The sequence below is a fragment of the Patiria miniata genome, unplaced genomic scaffold (assembly GCF_015706575.1).
Source record: "Patiria miniata isolate m_02_andy unplaced genomic scaffold, ASM1570657v1 HiC_scaffold_26, whole genome shotgun sequence".
In the NCBI taxonomy this organism is placed as follows: Eukaryota; Metazoa; Echinodermata; class Asteroidea; order Valvatida; family Asterinidae; genus Patiria; species Patiria miniata.
Genome location: NW_024037065.1, coordinates 814,370 through 829,606, shown reverse-complemented (window position 1 = coordinate 829,606; position 15,237 = coordinate 814,370). Strand labels below are relative to the sequence as shown.

At 37.8% G+C, this 15,237-nt stretch overlaps 1 protein-coding gene across 1 annotated transcript; it reads right to left on the bottom strand.

The window, feature by feature from the left end:
* Nucleotides 1–9,266: 9,266 nt before the first annotated feature.
* LOC119734047 lies at nucleotides 9,267–11,247 on the bottom strand. Its single transcript, XM_038207422.1, has 2 exons — nucleotides 10,175–11,247; nucleotides 9,267–9,846 (listed from the first exon to the last, which is right to left on the bottom strand). The coding sequence occupies exons 1-2, from the start codon at nucleotides 11,075–11,077 to the stop codon at nucleotides 9,778–9,780; spliced, it is 972 nt and encodes a 323-aa protein (XP_038063350.1). The 5' UTR covers nucleotides 11,078–11,247; the 3' UTR covers nucleotides 9,267–9,777.
* Nucleotides 11,248–15,237: the final 3,990 nt, after the last annotated feature.

Below are 15,237 nucleotides of genomic sequence, written 5' to 3'. Positions count from 1 at the left end.
TCAAAAAATGTGATATTACAAAAAAAGTGATTCCTTTTTCCTGTGCATTTTGGTTTCCTTTAAATACTTCACCATACATGTACGTATGTCTTTCTCTTAAATCAAATGAAAGTTATATTTTCTTTCAAAAATGACTATTTTTAGAGTCTTGCATCTTGGCTGCTGCTACATGTAACAGTTTGAACTTGTTTCCGAATGATAGCACATCTCGCACAGCCCGCTCCGTAACATCCGGTGGGGTCTTGCCACGTGCAGTTTTGCATTCATAGGCCCACAGCATCTTGATTGCTGAAGATGAACTAAAATAACAATGTATTAAAAGGTTTGTGGAAAACGAACGATTGAAGCACAGGAGTAGCCAAATAGCCATCTATGTTTTGCTTATTTAAATAATGTGACAACAGATCTAGGTCTACAGTTATTATTTGCAGTAGGCCTACAGCTAACTTTATGGTGCACAAACAGTTGGAAAATACTTTATTAGAACCTTCACCGAAAAAGCACTTTTTTTCATACATGAAAGGTTTTTGTGTAATTAAAGACACAAACGTATATTTACAAGCCACGATTAAAGTCGATTATAATCGGTAAAGGCTAAAATAAAATTAAACCAACACAAATGCGCACTTAGCGCAGATGTCTGGAAATGTATACATTTTGAGATCGCAAACTAAGGGCCTGTCTTGAAAATCATGAAATGTATCAATCTCGGTGCGCAGGCTATTCTGACCCGCTCGCGAAGTGTATGCACTAGCGTGGGAACAGGCGTGGCCCCGTTTCACCCGTCACGTTCGGGCGCTTTCACAACCCTCCCTCCCTAGCCCTCGGCACTCATATAAATGTGACAAACGATAAAACATGTACAACACAATTAACAAAGTAAAATGAAGCTAGTGGTTGCATGGTTGGGCTTTCTCAAGTCCGGGTATAGCCCAGTGCCTAAGAATATTGGTTGGATGGGTTGGGCTGGCACTTGAAATCCAAAGGCATGAATCTGCAGGGCCTGGAAGAGTATTGGTTGGTAGGTTTGGGCTTGAAATTGACATAAATTGACATTCACTTGCATGTACTCAGGACCTGGGGCCAATTTCATAGAGCTTAAGCACAACATTTGCTTAAGCACAAAAAAAACATTGCTTAGTAAAATCAGGTTACTAGCCAAAACTCCATGTGATTGTCATGCTAAGCAAACAACAGCTAAATACCACTCACAAGCAGCCCTATACATCACGTAGAATTTTGGCTGGTAACCTGATTTCACTAAGCAAGGTTTTTTGTGCTTAAGCAGATTTTGTGCTTAAGCAGCTCTATGAAATTGGCCCCTGGTTGAGTATTGGTTGGTTGGTTTGGGCTTGAATTTGACATTATTGCAGGTACCTGTACCTGGCCAGTCAGCGCGCAGCCCACTGAAAAGTGCTTCCGTTTGTTTTTTACGTATGCACGTTTCGATCAGCCTATGCATACATAATGAGCTCGGAGGACTTTTTTTTAAAAGCTTGTAACGTAAAAAGTTTGGAGTATTATTCTTATTTTATTGGATTTACATGGCCAAAAGATATGAAGTTTTCATCGTAAAGAGAAATAATGTAGATTGTGGTTTATACATTACGTGAAATTTTACTGCAAAAAACTGTTGCGTCTTGGTGGAAAGTAAACCCTTAGAAATAGTCTTCAAACGTTGTCTCATATGTCTGCCGTAGAAATAAATTACATACGTATCGATAGAGAAAGTATTCCTTCAACACATGATCACGTATTTTACGCTTCAAATATTACGAAATAGTCAAGAGCAGTCAAAATGTTCACTCTCTGCTCTCCAAAGAGTAACGGAACACGAGTTTTAGCGTTCTTCTCCGTCTTCCACAAAGCGCAACGGTGGTTGGTCAACTGACGGTTCGACGTCATCATCCGTGAATATCAGCCAATCACGTACTGCCATACAGCCCACAAGGCAACGGAATCAAGTCTGACTCCCTGACTCTCTATATAGGAACCAACGCAAAACTTGGCCACATGGAGCAACCACACGATTGTAAGAATGCGGATGGTGGTGTTTTTTTCGGAGTTCGTTTGCCGACAGTTCGAGCAAATTCTCGCGTGATGGAAACACACAAATCATGACAGATTTTGCAGACAATAATAATAATTCTACAAAGCCAAAGGCCTTTTCACCGGGTGATTTTCTTAAGAAATCGATGCCCCCAAATTAATTTGGAAAAAAATCGGAAAGCGTTCCATACATACACGGACAACACTTGACACCCTGTGCACAAACACTATGAGAATGCTTTGAAAAATTCTAAGTGTTTTCTAAGTAAAGGCTTCTATTTTCTCACTGATAAATTGGACTTTTAAGGACATGCCATTGCTTTTCATGGTTAGTTGTAGATCACCGTAGGTAAAAATAAGTGTTGATCGTGTATGGAACTCTTCTCGGGATGGGATAAACTTTCATACTATATTACCCCAAAAAAGAGTTCATTTTGTAATCTTATTTATTTACTCATTTCGATAAAGGAGTGAGGTTCTTAAAAATATCTGCATTTTCTAGTATCGACGCAACACTTAAAACATTCACTGAGTCTTTCTTCTTCTTTGGCAATACAACAATGTATTTTTTATTTCAACAGTTTACATTCAACTTCATGTTACAGCTAGCACACTTTGTTACTGATAGAAACAAATTAAAACAAAAACATACTCAACTAAATAAATCATAGCACCTGAGATTTTCTGTAAAAAACTCAACTGAGATATAAAAAATAATGCACTTTAAATGTCACCGCTAGTACATGTAAATATCACAATCTACACAACAAAAGAAACAAAAAAAAGTTAAACATACAATATACAAGTGACAAGAACCCGTTATTGCATAGATGTACTCGTACGTTTTGGCAATCGTTGGTAAATACTACAGTACAATGTTCCCTGTCTGCATGGGGAACAGAACCATTGTTCATATATAAATAAATATTTGTTGAATACAGGAATGGTCAACATTTTACCCGTGTGTGTCATCGGTTCCACTTGGTTAATGTAAAATAAAATGTATATGGTTTAAAATATATAGAAGTAAAATATACAAAATAAAATATATTCAGGCAAGGAACAGATCTGGCAACTGCCTAATAAGTTTAACAAAACAATGGAATGTAACTGAAATTAATGCATACAGATGTTGAGGGTATTGAGTACTTCTACAAATAAAACAATTACTACTTTGTGTTTTCTGTCATAAAATAAATTAAAACTGGGTAATGAAAACATCAAAACCATTTGATTTAAAAAGTAGAGATCCTCATTCTGTAAGGCAAGTTACTGACTCTAAATAATGTAAAAAACTTTATATTTAGTTAAAACGCCCATGTTCATGTATAAAACATTTTTAAAAAAAGGTTTATATCTTTGTTTTTTTCAAAAGGCACAATATGATGTATGCCAAAAGAAAAGCATCAGCTGCAAAACAGGGTGATTAAAAAAAAAGGTTACCCGGTATTGAGATTAATGGTTGTTTCCCAAAATCAAGATTTCTTTTGATTCAACATTAAACTGCGTATTAAAAATGTGCTCCTTAGCATCAATTTCAGTGAATCTTTCTTTACGATGTGTGGGAGAATATGCTCGTTTTAATACGCAGTTCAATGTTGAATAAAATAATCGTGATTTTGGGAAAAAATTATTATTCTCAATAACCTTCTTTTTGACTCGCCCTGTAAAATATTTATTAAAAAATGAAATCATAACATTCCCATGAAAGCATCTTCCTCAGTCTCATCAATGAGGGATGTGTTTTCCTCAAACTGCCTCTCATCTGCTATTGCATCATCACTTAAAATAAAACCAATATCAGCACTTACAAATGAATCATTACTTTCAACACTATTTTCACTTGTGGTAGAACTACTGTCACTGATAATCTCGTCAAATTCATCTCGTACAGAGCTTTCTTCTTCATGTTCATTAATGACCGTGACTGTTATGTTCTGGCAGTCCTTACAAGAACACCCCGGCCCACATGAACGGCTAGCCTTTTTACAGGCACAGACCTTTGTACGGCAGAAACTTTTTGAACAAGAACAACCTCTTGTTAAAAACTTTACATTAGAGCGGATAGTTTGTACATTCTCATCTGTATCCCATACCACTTCCAAAGTAAAAGGTTCGTTTATAACTTTCCAACCAAACTTTGAAACATCAGGGTACATGAAAATTGGCATCAGAGCTTGACCCCACACTGTGCTGACCCAACAAGATCTGAGCCAGTGGAAGCGAAGGGCAGCATCAGATGGAAGTAGCTCATCTTCATAGGTACCCTTCCAAGTAGCCTTCCTAATTACTTCCACAAATTTTGAATGTTGGGTGTATATTGATTGAGTATCTAAGCTTCGATAAAGTTCAACTGGAGAAGTGTACTTGTGAAGACAACTTCTGTAAGCTGAAAAATACACACATCCCACCAAACGATAAAAAGCCAATAAACCTTGTTCAAAATTGTTTTGGGTGTCTGTATTTGATAACTGTCCAGGTACATCGCCATCCGAGTTCCCACAGATGAAAGATGCATACTGGAAAAAAGTGTTGAAAAATGAACGCTTTCCTAAGCGAGCAAAGAAAGACACAAAGTCGCAGCCACTACAGATAAAGAGAACTTGAATGACTTTAGAAACATTACATCCACTCTCAACAAGAACAGCAAGGTCGGGATCTCTAACAAGACAATCCTTCAGTTTGTTTAGATGGAGGAACTTTGTGTCGCCTGGCTTAGCACGAAACTGAATAATAATGCTTTTATCAAATATCGGTAATGGAAGACCAATCATGGCGATATCTCTATCAATAGAATAAATGTGCACAATGGAGCAAAGTGAGTCCTTGACATGCAGCCACATTTGGGTGTCAGACTCTTCATGGTTATTCAACATGTATGGTGTCTGCTCATTCATGGTAATCATAATGCCAGTGAACTCAGAATTTGCAGTAAATCCACCAGAAGTTACAAACCGCTGTTCAGAGTGGGTTAGGAAACCAGGTACTATCTTTACAAATCTATTAGATATGTAGCTGCACAGGAGCCTTTTATTCTGTCTATTTTTGAGAAATGTCATCCACTTGGTACCAGGAAGCTTAGTGTTGTCTTGTATGTCATCGTATGGCTCAAGGTCTGTTTGTGGTTTACCATCTCTTCTACCCCGTTCGATCAATTTAGGGGACGTACCCTGTGTATCTACTTGATCAAATAAGATTCGCACGTCAGAGTAGCCTTTTTTGAAAAATTGCTTCACCCAACGAAAACATAACATATCAGCATATTCAGAGAAGGTTTTTTGATAACTTAGTGGTGATGTATATATTATGTTCATACCCTCAGCTATCAATACTACCTTATCGCTTTCTGAAATTGACAGAGCACTGCTGATAATATTGCCACTGTAACGTTTGTTTAGCATGTCATATAGCACTGATTTAGAACCCTTATATGGCAAGCCTTCAGCAGTGCAAATTGATCTGGGTGTTTCTAAAAATTGGCACAATTTTCCAATTGGCTGTTTTGTCTCTTGTGAATGAGCTATGGTACGTTTGTAGCACATGGTTATTAAGCGTTTTTCTTTTTCAATGTAATTTACACTTCTTTTTGTGATTTTTTTGGGTGTGAAAGTTTGCAAATTTTTCTTCCGGATTTTCGGCTTCTCCACGCTAGAGTCTTTCAAAATGTTGGATTGAACGTACAGATCAAATGATTCTTTTCCAATATCTCTGAAATTAAGAAGATTGAATTGCTGGAGCTTGGAAGCCTCCTTATTCGAAAATGCTTGAAACAAAACCGGTGACTGACCTGAATCGAAAACACCACTCTCTTGTATTTTGTTGAAGTACAATTTGGTATTGGCAAGTTCATGTGCAATGACAGATGGTAGCAGGTCACGTTGATATGTTTGACATTTCACATCACTAAATTGGTTTTCAAAGTTATTTATCAACTTTGACTGGTACTCCAATGTTTGACAAACTTTATCCATGTCTGTTGGGAGACTATGTGAAAGTGCATTCTTGCAGTCTTTGTTTATAAGCATCTCGTGTGCTTCATCAATTGCGACATTTGAAAATGAAAATCCTTCAATACTAGACACAAATGCCCCTCTTTCAAAGTGCTCTAGTACTGGTTTTGGTAGGGCATGCATTTGACTTAAATGGAGAGGAATGAGACGGGAATAATTATGTCGATCAAAGGCATGGAAAAGATGACCCATGCTTTTCAAAGCAGCTAATCTACCATTCCAATTGCCTTGACGAATTGCCAGAAAAAGCTGTACGTATGAAAAACAATCATGTCTTAAGAACCTTTGCCAAAATCTGAATGTTTCATATTTCTCACACATTTCTTTGCAGAAAATGTCAAAGTCCGCTAGCAGTACATGAATACTGAAACTTTCATTCTCAACATCATTTGGGGTTTCCGTCTTTTTGTGTAACCCTTCTCGTTTAATGATGTCGCATAAAGAACTTATAATTTCTTCATTAGTCAATGACGAGTGAGAAGTGTGACACTGTTCATGTCTGTGGTCAAGGAAGACTTTAAACTGATAAGCATAAATGGCCTCATACACTTGCATTATGAACCGGTGTGTCATCCTAAAACTTCCACAATTTTGAAGCTTTTGCAAGGTACCTTGCTTGTGTGTCTGTTTGGCAACCTCTTTGAGACCAGCATCCCAATAGATTTTCATTAGGACTTCCTGGAAATTTTTAAGCAAATGCCAATCCCCAAGATAAGGAATTACCCATCCGAGTGAATCCCCATATTCATATTTGATCTCTGAGAGCAACTTTACAGTGGCACCATCACCTGCAATCACCAAGTGATTGATGTGTTTACCAACATCAAATGATGTGTACAGCATTCCAAGCATTTTCTTTAGCGTTTCAGCACAATCTGCCTTATCATTCAAAACATACATATAATTGAAACTAGATTTTTCACAGAAAGGCTCTGTGGATAGAGCCAATTTGCATTTCAAGCCAGGAACACTTTCCTTGACCTTTTCTGATATACTTGGAAATCGTTGAACTACATATGTGAAGAGCTCTTGTCCAAGGACTAAAGTTTCAGTTTGTTCCACATTGGCAAGATTAAATGTATTACGTGACAACTGATTGAATAGGAAAGTTTTGAAAACTGGCGCTTCAAGTTCAGATGCCTTGGGAATGAGTAACTCCGAGAACTCCTTGCTCACATTTCTCCTCGTCGAAGGTTTACGCAACTTGTGTCTAACTGGAGACGTCAAATGCCAAGAAGACATGTTCTGATTGTCACAGCCACTCAAGGCTTGAAATTGGAAATCAGCAGGTAATGTATGTTCAATGTTTTCCACAATAACATCATCATTACTACTGAAATAATGAAGTAAACTCAACTGTTCCCCAAAGCTTGAACCACATGTACTTGTTTGTGTATTGGAAAATATACAACCATCTGCTATTGCAACCTCATTAAAGAGATCAGTTTGACCTATCTTGCAAGATTCCATCATTAACAAATCAAAGTGCCCACATAAAGTCACTTGGCTAGGAGTGTAAAAAATGCAAATGTGATTGCTGTTTGCGATACATGATGAATCTGTGGGATACTTTGCAATCATTTTTAATCCAATTTCTGTTTTCTGGTATACTTGGATTATGGTCTGCAAAGCATATGAAACTGCACAAATTTCAAGATGTCCTGCATATGTGCCCTTTTTCCTGTTATCCCTCACACGATCTGCAAAGTTTGAATAGCATGTATGCCTATCGACCTCTAGAAGATGTTGCTTGACTATATCAGGTAACATCTCCAAAATTTCAATGTGCAAGTCTAGAATGTCACATACACCTTTTCTGATCAAGCCTGACAGCATATCTTCTTGTTGCTGGTTACGTCTTTCGATTGGTATCCCAAAAGAATTTCGTTTACAGTTTAACAACTGATTATCACCAAACACTGCAATACAACGATACAGGCAAGCTCCATCCCCAAATATGTTGATAGTTTCAAACTGAGAGGAATCTCTCACCAATGTTTCAATACTTGACAATGCTTCTGATGGTTTTGGCTGTTGAGACATTATTGAAGTTCCGTGCCAACTTCTAGGCTGACCATGGGAGCCAACTGCCGCATATGGAGCTAAAACATCGATATTATCCACTGATATAATGGTAAATACTGATTTACTCGAAAATGAAATTGCACTTCTTGTTAATTTTTGCTGTTTGACTTCCTCTAAAAATCTATCCAGAGTGTCCCGGGAAACACAAAATCCTGTTCGATTAGCCAATCGGAGCAATTTTGATGAATGAGATAAGCGCTGTATACAGTTTGCTAAAACTATGTGAAATGGATAGTTGTTCCCCTCATTCAGAATAAAATGCATCAAGAGAATAACGTTGATGCGTCTGTTCAAGCGCACTTTTGCATTGCTCCCAGGGCCTTTTGATAACAAGTACGAGTCAGTGGGGAAATTTCCTACATGTTTCTGTTCTTCCTCACTCATTGTTAAATAACAAATCAAATTGAAAACAACAGGATCCATCATGCCCAATAACTCTTCATATTTGAAGTCAACAACACTCAATATGTTGCACTTATAAAACTCTGTTATTCTCTTTGATTGTACCTTCAGCCTGGCATAAACTTCTGGGAGAATGCACTTCAATGACTTGACCAGGTTTTCATTAGAGTGGCCCTTGAACACACCTGAAATTGATTCATCTGACAACGATTGAGTGCTGTACTCACTCTTTTGATCTTCCATTTTTAGCCGTTGTAAACGACTGTTTGCCAAGAATTGGTGTAAGGCTTTTTTAAGATCAATATGATTATGCAGAACAAGAGTACTGTGTTTGGTTCCATCTAACCGATGAACATCAAGTGAATCACCAAAGGTACATTTCAAAGAAATTAATAGCCATCGAGCTGTACGCAAACAAAAATTTATGTCAATATCTTTAATGCCCGTCAAAACTGCTTTGACATTCTCTGTATACATTTCATATAAGTCGGCCAACAGCATGGGTTTATGCTCCAAGAAAGAGTCAATAACATAAATAGATACTTTGAGCAGGCATTGTTGTGTTATCCCAGTTTCTTCAGTGACATTGCAGGTACTTATATTTTGGAGGAAAGATGCTTTCATGTCCTGTAACGACTGTAATGCCGTTACTTTTACAAAAACTAAATCGTAGCACGATTGACAAAGATAATCAGTATTTGACAAACAGCAATCGCTTGTAAAATTTTTGTTGCAACACCGAGTCCACCTTCCATAGATGAACAACTATACCTCTTCCCGTGCCGTACAATCCCATAACAACCCCCACATTTTCCTTCATACCTGAACTTCCACAAGGAATTGTAATGTATTTTACAAAGAGGGACGTCCATGGACTCGGTTGTTGCATTGACAGAAAAACAAGTATTAAATATTTCTTCAGGGCAGTTCATGTTGTGTGAAGAAGTTGCATTGCACTTACCAAAATCTTCAAGAGCACAAGGCAACCTTTTTTTCTTTCTTGATTTTTCTGGTGTATATTGCGGATTCTTTAGTTTTTTTGTAACAGAAATTTTACAAGCTTTACAAATGATGTCAGTGTCACTTAATTTAGCATTTGTTTCCAACCATAATTTAACTTGCTCATTTTGTAATGAGGATACCTGTGTAAATGAAAATGCATCCCTGCCACACCTTGAACATTGCACTTTATCTGGCTGTCGACGTGGAAGGCGATCCCTCACTCTTTCCCTCACCCCTGCAATGGTGGAGTTGCTAGACTGACTCCTAACATCATGCAAGGCGGGACTGTCCATGCAACCTGCAACCGAAATGGGAATATATTATATTCTAAGTTACTTGGTCAAGATAAATAACTTTTTACAATGTACAAGTTACAACGATACCCAAAGAAGAAAAAGAGATATTCCTTTTCAAGTCATCTTGGAGGAGCCCCCAAACCAGTGGCGAAGCTGAGATTCTCACAAGGTTCTCACCTAGGTTTGAAAACCCCTTGAGAAATTCTCTACTTGGGTCGAAACGTGGGGCCACTAAAAAAAAAATTTTAAAAAGGAAATTTTATAGAATTTTTTTTTTTTAAAAGAAACACTTATAGGAGGCTCTAAAATAAAAACTGTTAAATTTTATACCTTTTTGTTATGTCTTTTCCTCTTCTTCCTCGCCCGGGCTAGCATCTTCATCCTCTTAATGCCATCGTTCTTCATCTGTATATATGGCGTTGGTGCTTGCGGAGGACGGACACCTGATGACTCGGGGGCAACCTTGCAGTACCTCATCTTCGTAGGAATACATAGGGGTTGAATGACAGGGACATGTAGGGTGTGAAGTGATGGACAGACCCCTTTACGTCCAACCAGCTTGAAGCCATCGGTGTCCACTATCATGCTTTTGAATTTGGGTTCCGGTGGAGGTGGGCGTGGACGTGGGCGTGGGGGTGGACGTGAAGGTGGACGTGAAGGTGGCCGTGAAGGTGGACGTGGACCCGGAGGCGTTGTTGGGGCTGAAGAAGCCAATGAAGATTTAGATTTCTTCGACTTCTTGATCTTCTTCTTCCTCACAAGAAGTAGCAGTTCCCTTGGAGTGAAGGGTGCAACAGAACAGCGGTTGAACCATGGTATGACTCTTACCAGTAGCGATGTGACCTTGTCTTGGATGACCTGTGACAACCTCTTGTTGCCTTCATGACTCGGATGAAGTCCATCAAAGGCAAACAAAGAGATAGACTGAAAGTCCTCTTCAAGATCAATAAATGTACAACCGTATTTTCTGCACAGCTTTGCAAGGTGTACATTCAAGGTGGAAGCCCTGTCATTTAGGTCATCAAAGTCCATGCGGGGCAAAACTCCATCCAACACAATTTTTGCAACTGGAAATGTTTCCTTCGCTAAACGAAGCAACTTTTCAAAGTTCTTCAAATCTCTGTGAAGAAAACTGTCACACAAATCGTTGGTGCCAATGTGAAGAACCACAACATGTGGCTTCATTCCACTACCAGTGCGACTTTTGTGAAGTTCTTGCAGGGTCGCTATCATCCGGGGCACTGTACAACCCGGCTTTGTAAGCACATCGGCTCGAAACCACTCACTGTCAAGATATTTTGGAAGATACCTCGTCAGTGAGTCCCCCAAGATGTTAACTCTGAAGAAGGGGAGGTCATCTTGACTGGTGGGCCTGTAGTGATGAAAATCAAAAGCAAACACAATAAAATTAAACATATGGATTTTGTTCATCCATCATGTACAAGTATGTTTATGTTGTGCCAAGGTAATTGCAAACAAACAAAAAATCCAAAAAAATAAAACTTCCCTTTCAATAATTATTGTTTCTCCACTCTAACGTAGCATTTCAGCTTATCACCACTATGAGTTCCATATATGATTAAAATAAATAATACAATATGCATTCCCACAACATGTACATAACATTTATTTAATGTACTTGAACTTGAATGATGTACATTAGTACATTAGACTCTTGGTAACTTAAAAAAAAATAATGAAGGAACATTTCAAACTATGTAACTTATGCACGCTTGATTTAATATTTTATAGCCACGCACTTCCAGTTCCATCATGTCCATGGTGCGGACAATGTCAACGGGGTAAAGTTTCAGGCTAAGAAAATACTAGACCATTGTAGACTGTGTCATGGTTACATGTAACTTGTACGTAAGACAATTTATTTATTTATGACGAGAGGCGGAGGAGAGCTACAAGTGCATGAAGTGTGGCAACTCACTTCGTGTTTACAACTAGTAACAAGACACAAATATAGTACATTTTTCCATGCTTTTAATTTCTAGACATCTAAATTTTGTGAAATTAAGTCTGTTGAAAGTGTGGTCTAACCATCAGGTCTAACTAAGTATGCCTACATCACACTAAAACCAAAATCAAAGTTTAAAAATGTTTTATCACGAAACTAGTTAAGCATACGCTATGCCGAGTAAACGACGACTTTTTACAATGTAAGAAAATACATGCAAAACAACACGGCGTGACGTCACACATATGGCCGATGCGTCGCTCAAAACACGAAATCTCGTAGTTTAGAAATGTAAAAATCGGATAAATGCTCCGACCCCGTAGAAACTGTATTGGTACGGAACGATGGCAAAAACCTCGATGTCACTGAATATCATCACCGTTTAAATGTATATTTTCGGAAACAGTCAGGAGCACTTAAAATTATGAGGCCTTACAACGATTGTATGAGAATTACAACCCACTTTGAAGGCCCTTTTTGATACAAAAAACTTGAAAAAACGGGTAAAAACGACTTTTATTTCATGCTTATAATCGTATTCGATGCACTTACCAATCCATGTCGGCTCAGCAGTGACCTACCGGGTTTCCCACAGCTTTTGCAGGGCTACTACTGAACACTCGTTTTTTCTCGCGAACTTCCAAAACGCGCGAGAGTTTTTTTTCCTGCAAACAAAACTTCGCTTGCGCCTCATTATAGCGTAGGCTGCGCGCTGACTGTGGCTGGATGAGTATTGGTTGGTTGGTTGGTTTGTGCGCGAATTAGGGGGATGTTGACGTGGGCCTGTATAATACGATGTAGACTGTATGGGTTTTTCCTCTGCGCAGGGCTTGGCCGTGCAGCTGGTGGCCAGGTTTTGTCTCGGGGCCATTCCCGGGGGCCGTGGGAGGCAGGAACCCCCGGGGGACCACGGAGGCTCTCGGCGGAGTAACAACCCGCCGAATGCTCGGCTGTCCCAACCTCAGCTTCGGGAGTACCCAGTGCAGTAATCAGAGACATGCAGGTTAAATTTATATGATCTTATTTCTTATTTGTCCACTAAATCACCCATTTGGCAAGCAGCCATTCATTACCTTTTAATACCTTGTTTGAATGCTGAAATTGGTTGGCGAGCTGCATAATAATTGGATAATAATTAAAAATTGATGGGAGAAGATTATTTGATACTATTTACTTTCTATGCACCGATTATGGGCAAATCGATAATAGTATGTATTTTTGATTGGATCACAATTTAAGAGTTGATTATAAAAATATATATTGATAGGCCTACGTACTATGTCTTTTGGATGGACCAATTATGGTCGATTATGGTGTGTACGGTTGCTTGATAATAATTTACGAATTGATTGGAGAATGGCGCCCTCATCAGAGAGAAATAAAAACTTGGAGATAAGGTCAATGAAATCGTAATCGTGTGTCTTTGTACAAATAGAGTCTAACTTTTATTCAAAGGGCACTTCATTCGTAATCATTATGTTAGAACATGTTCCAACTAGCCCCCATCGAAACATTCAACTAGCCCCAGTGGCCCATGTGACATTTACAAGCTTACAACGCAAAATAGGGACTACAATCATATCTTTTTAAACTTATTTTGTATAGCTCAGTATTAGAGCCTAAAATACTTAAAAACTGGTCACTCTTATTTATAAACAGTAAGATAATACAATTGTTTTGAATGGTGAAAAATTAAATCAGAAAGTGCACAAACAAACTTACCTTTCCCGTGGCACTGGTGCTGCAGACAATATGGTGGATAACTGTTGCTAAGGGACACCTCTAGACAGCAGCATTTCATAAAATGTATTCTAGCTGTGGAAGAAAATCTAAATGTTTCAACTTACACCGGGTTCCAACTAACCCCAGTCTTCCATATGCCTAAACTATAAACGCTCCTTCGTCATATTGACCCCGATAAGCATCCGAATATGCACAATTATTTTTTTCTGTTTGAAAATAAACCTGTTTAAGTTCCAATTGAATTTCTGTCTAGTTAATTTTGACCCAAAAAAGTGTTATTTGAATGCTATTTAGTTTTCCTTGTTTGTTTGTTTGTTTGTCTGTCTTTAATAGATCTTTATTTGTTGACTTGACCTGCATTGTTGATTTGTTGACTTCACCAGGATTATTGATTTCTTGACTTGATTGAGATTGTTGATTTCTTGACTTGACCGGGATTGTTGATTTCTTGACTTGACCGGGATTGTTGATTTCTTGACTTTTGTATACTTCTGTTGCTCGGGATTGCGCCTTTACACGTTTTTGCCTGCCTTAGCTCGCCGATACAAACTTGTTTAGACATCCTAGATGCAAATCTAGCTGAAGTATCATTGTGCACATATGTAAATGCAGAGTATCGACCAGGCCTTATCACAAGTTTTATATATTGAGAGAAAAATTATATATCTTCACAGTTATATTTGTTGATATTATGGACCCGAACTCTAAAAGAAATTCGTTGAATGGCACAAGAATGGTGTTTTGGGGGGTCCATATCTTTAAAATGAATACATTTTTGATCGCATAATCTGATCATATGGCTACAAATTAGTAGATGGCTTTCATATTTTACTTCATTGAATGGCATGCTAATACGTGGACAATATTAATTAGACACACAAATATCTAAGCATATATTTTATACAATTTATTCATTATTATGGTCACAGAATTCATAGTCGTTTCCATTGTTTGTGTGTTACTTTTTTTGGATATCTGTAATCTTTTGGCTATTCTTGTGCCAATTTCTTGTGCTCTTGTGAATTTCCCGTTTTTCAGTGTAGTCCAAAATGAAAAGATAATTCCAAGATGGGATAATTGAAATAGTGTTTTCCCTCGCCTTCAAAACTCATCACTGACAGCTTTAATTAGTTTTCTTGACTACTGGGAAATGTATTCTTTCTAATGTTGTTGATGCTAAGTTAAAGCCCTTCTTTCGTTTGCAACAGTTCATCAGATATTACTGCTTCATCTTCCAACATTCTTTGATTTTTCCCCCAGGTTGGACCTTTGGAAGCTATCAAGCTATCTGATCCATAATTTGAAGAGCTCGGGGTCACCAAAATAGGGGATCAGGTCCGAATTAAACAGAGATGCAGGGAGGAGGTTGAAAGTATGTGCATTTACATGTGTCGGTTTATTTTTTATGCTTATCAATATTACATTTATGAGTTGAAAACCACAATGTTTGGGGGTTCTTTAAATTTATAGTAAATCCTTCGTAAGTTGTGCACTATTATCGTTTCAATAAAACAAATAAATAAAACAAATCTAACCCAAATTTGATTTTAAGTATTAAAGAAACAAACATGTAAAGCTCTCCAATGTTTCTATTCAATTTTAGATGATATTTTTTTTTTTATTTTTAGCGGAAAAGTAAAATTTCCAAAACTCTATATTAAAAAGTTTATTCTATGAAATCAGT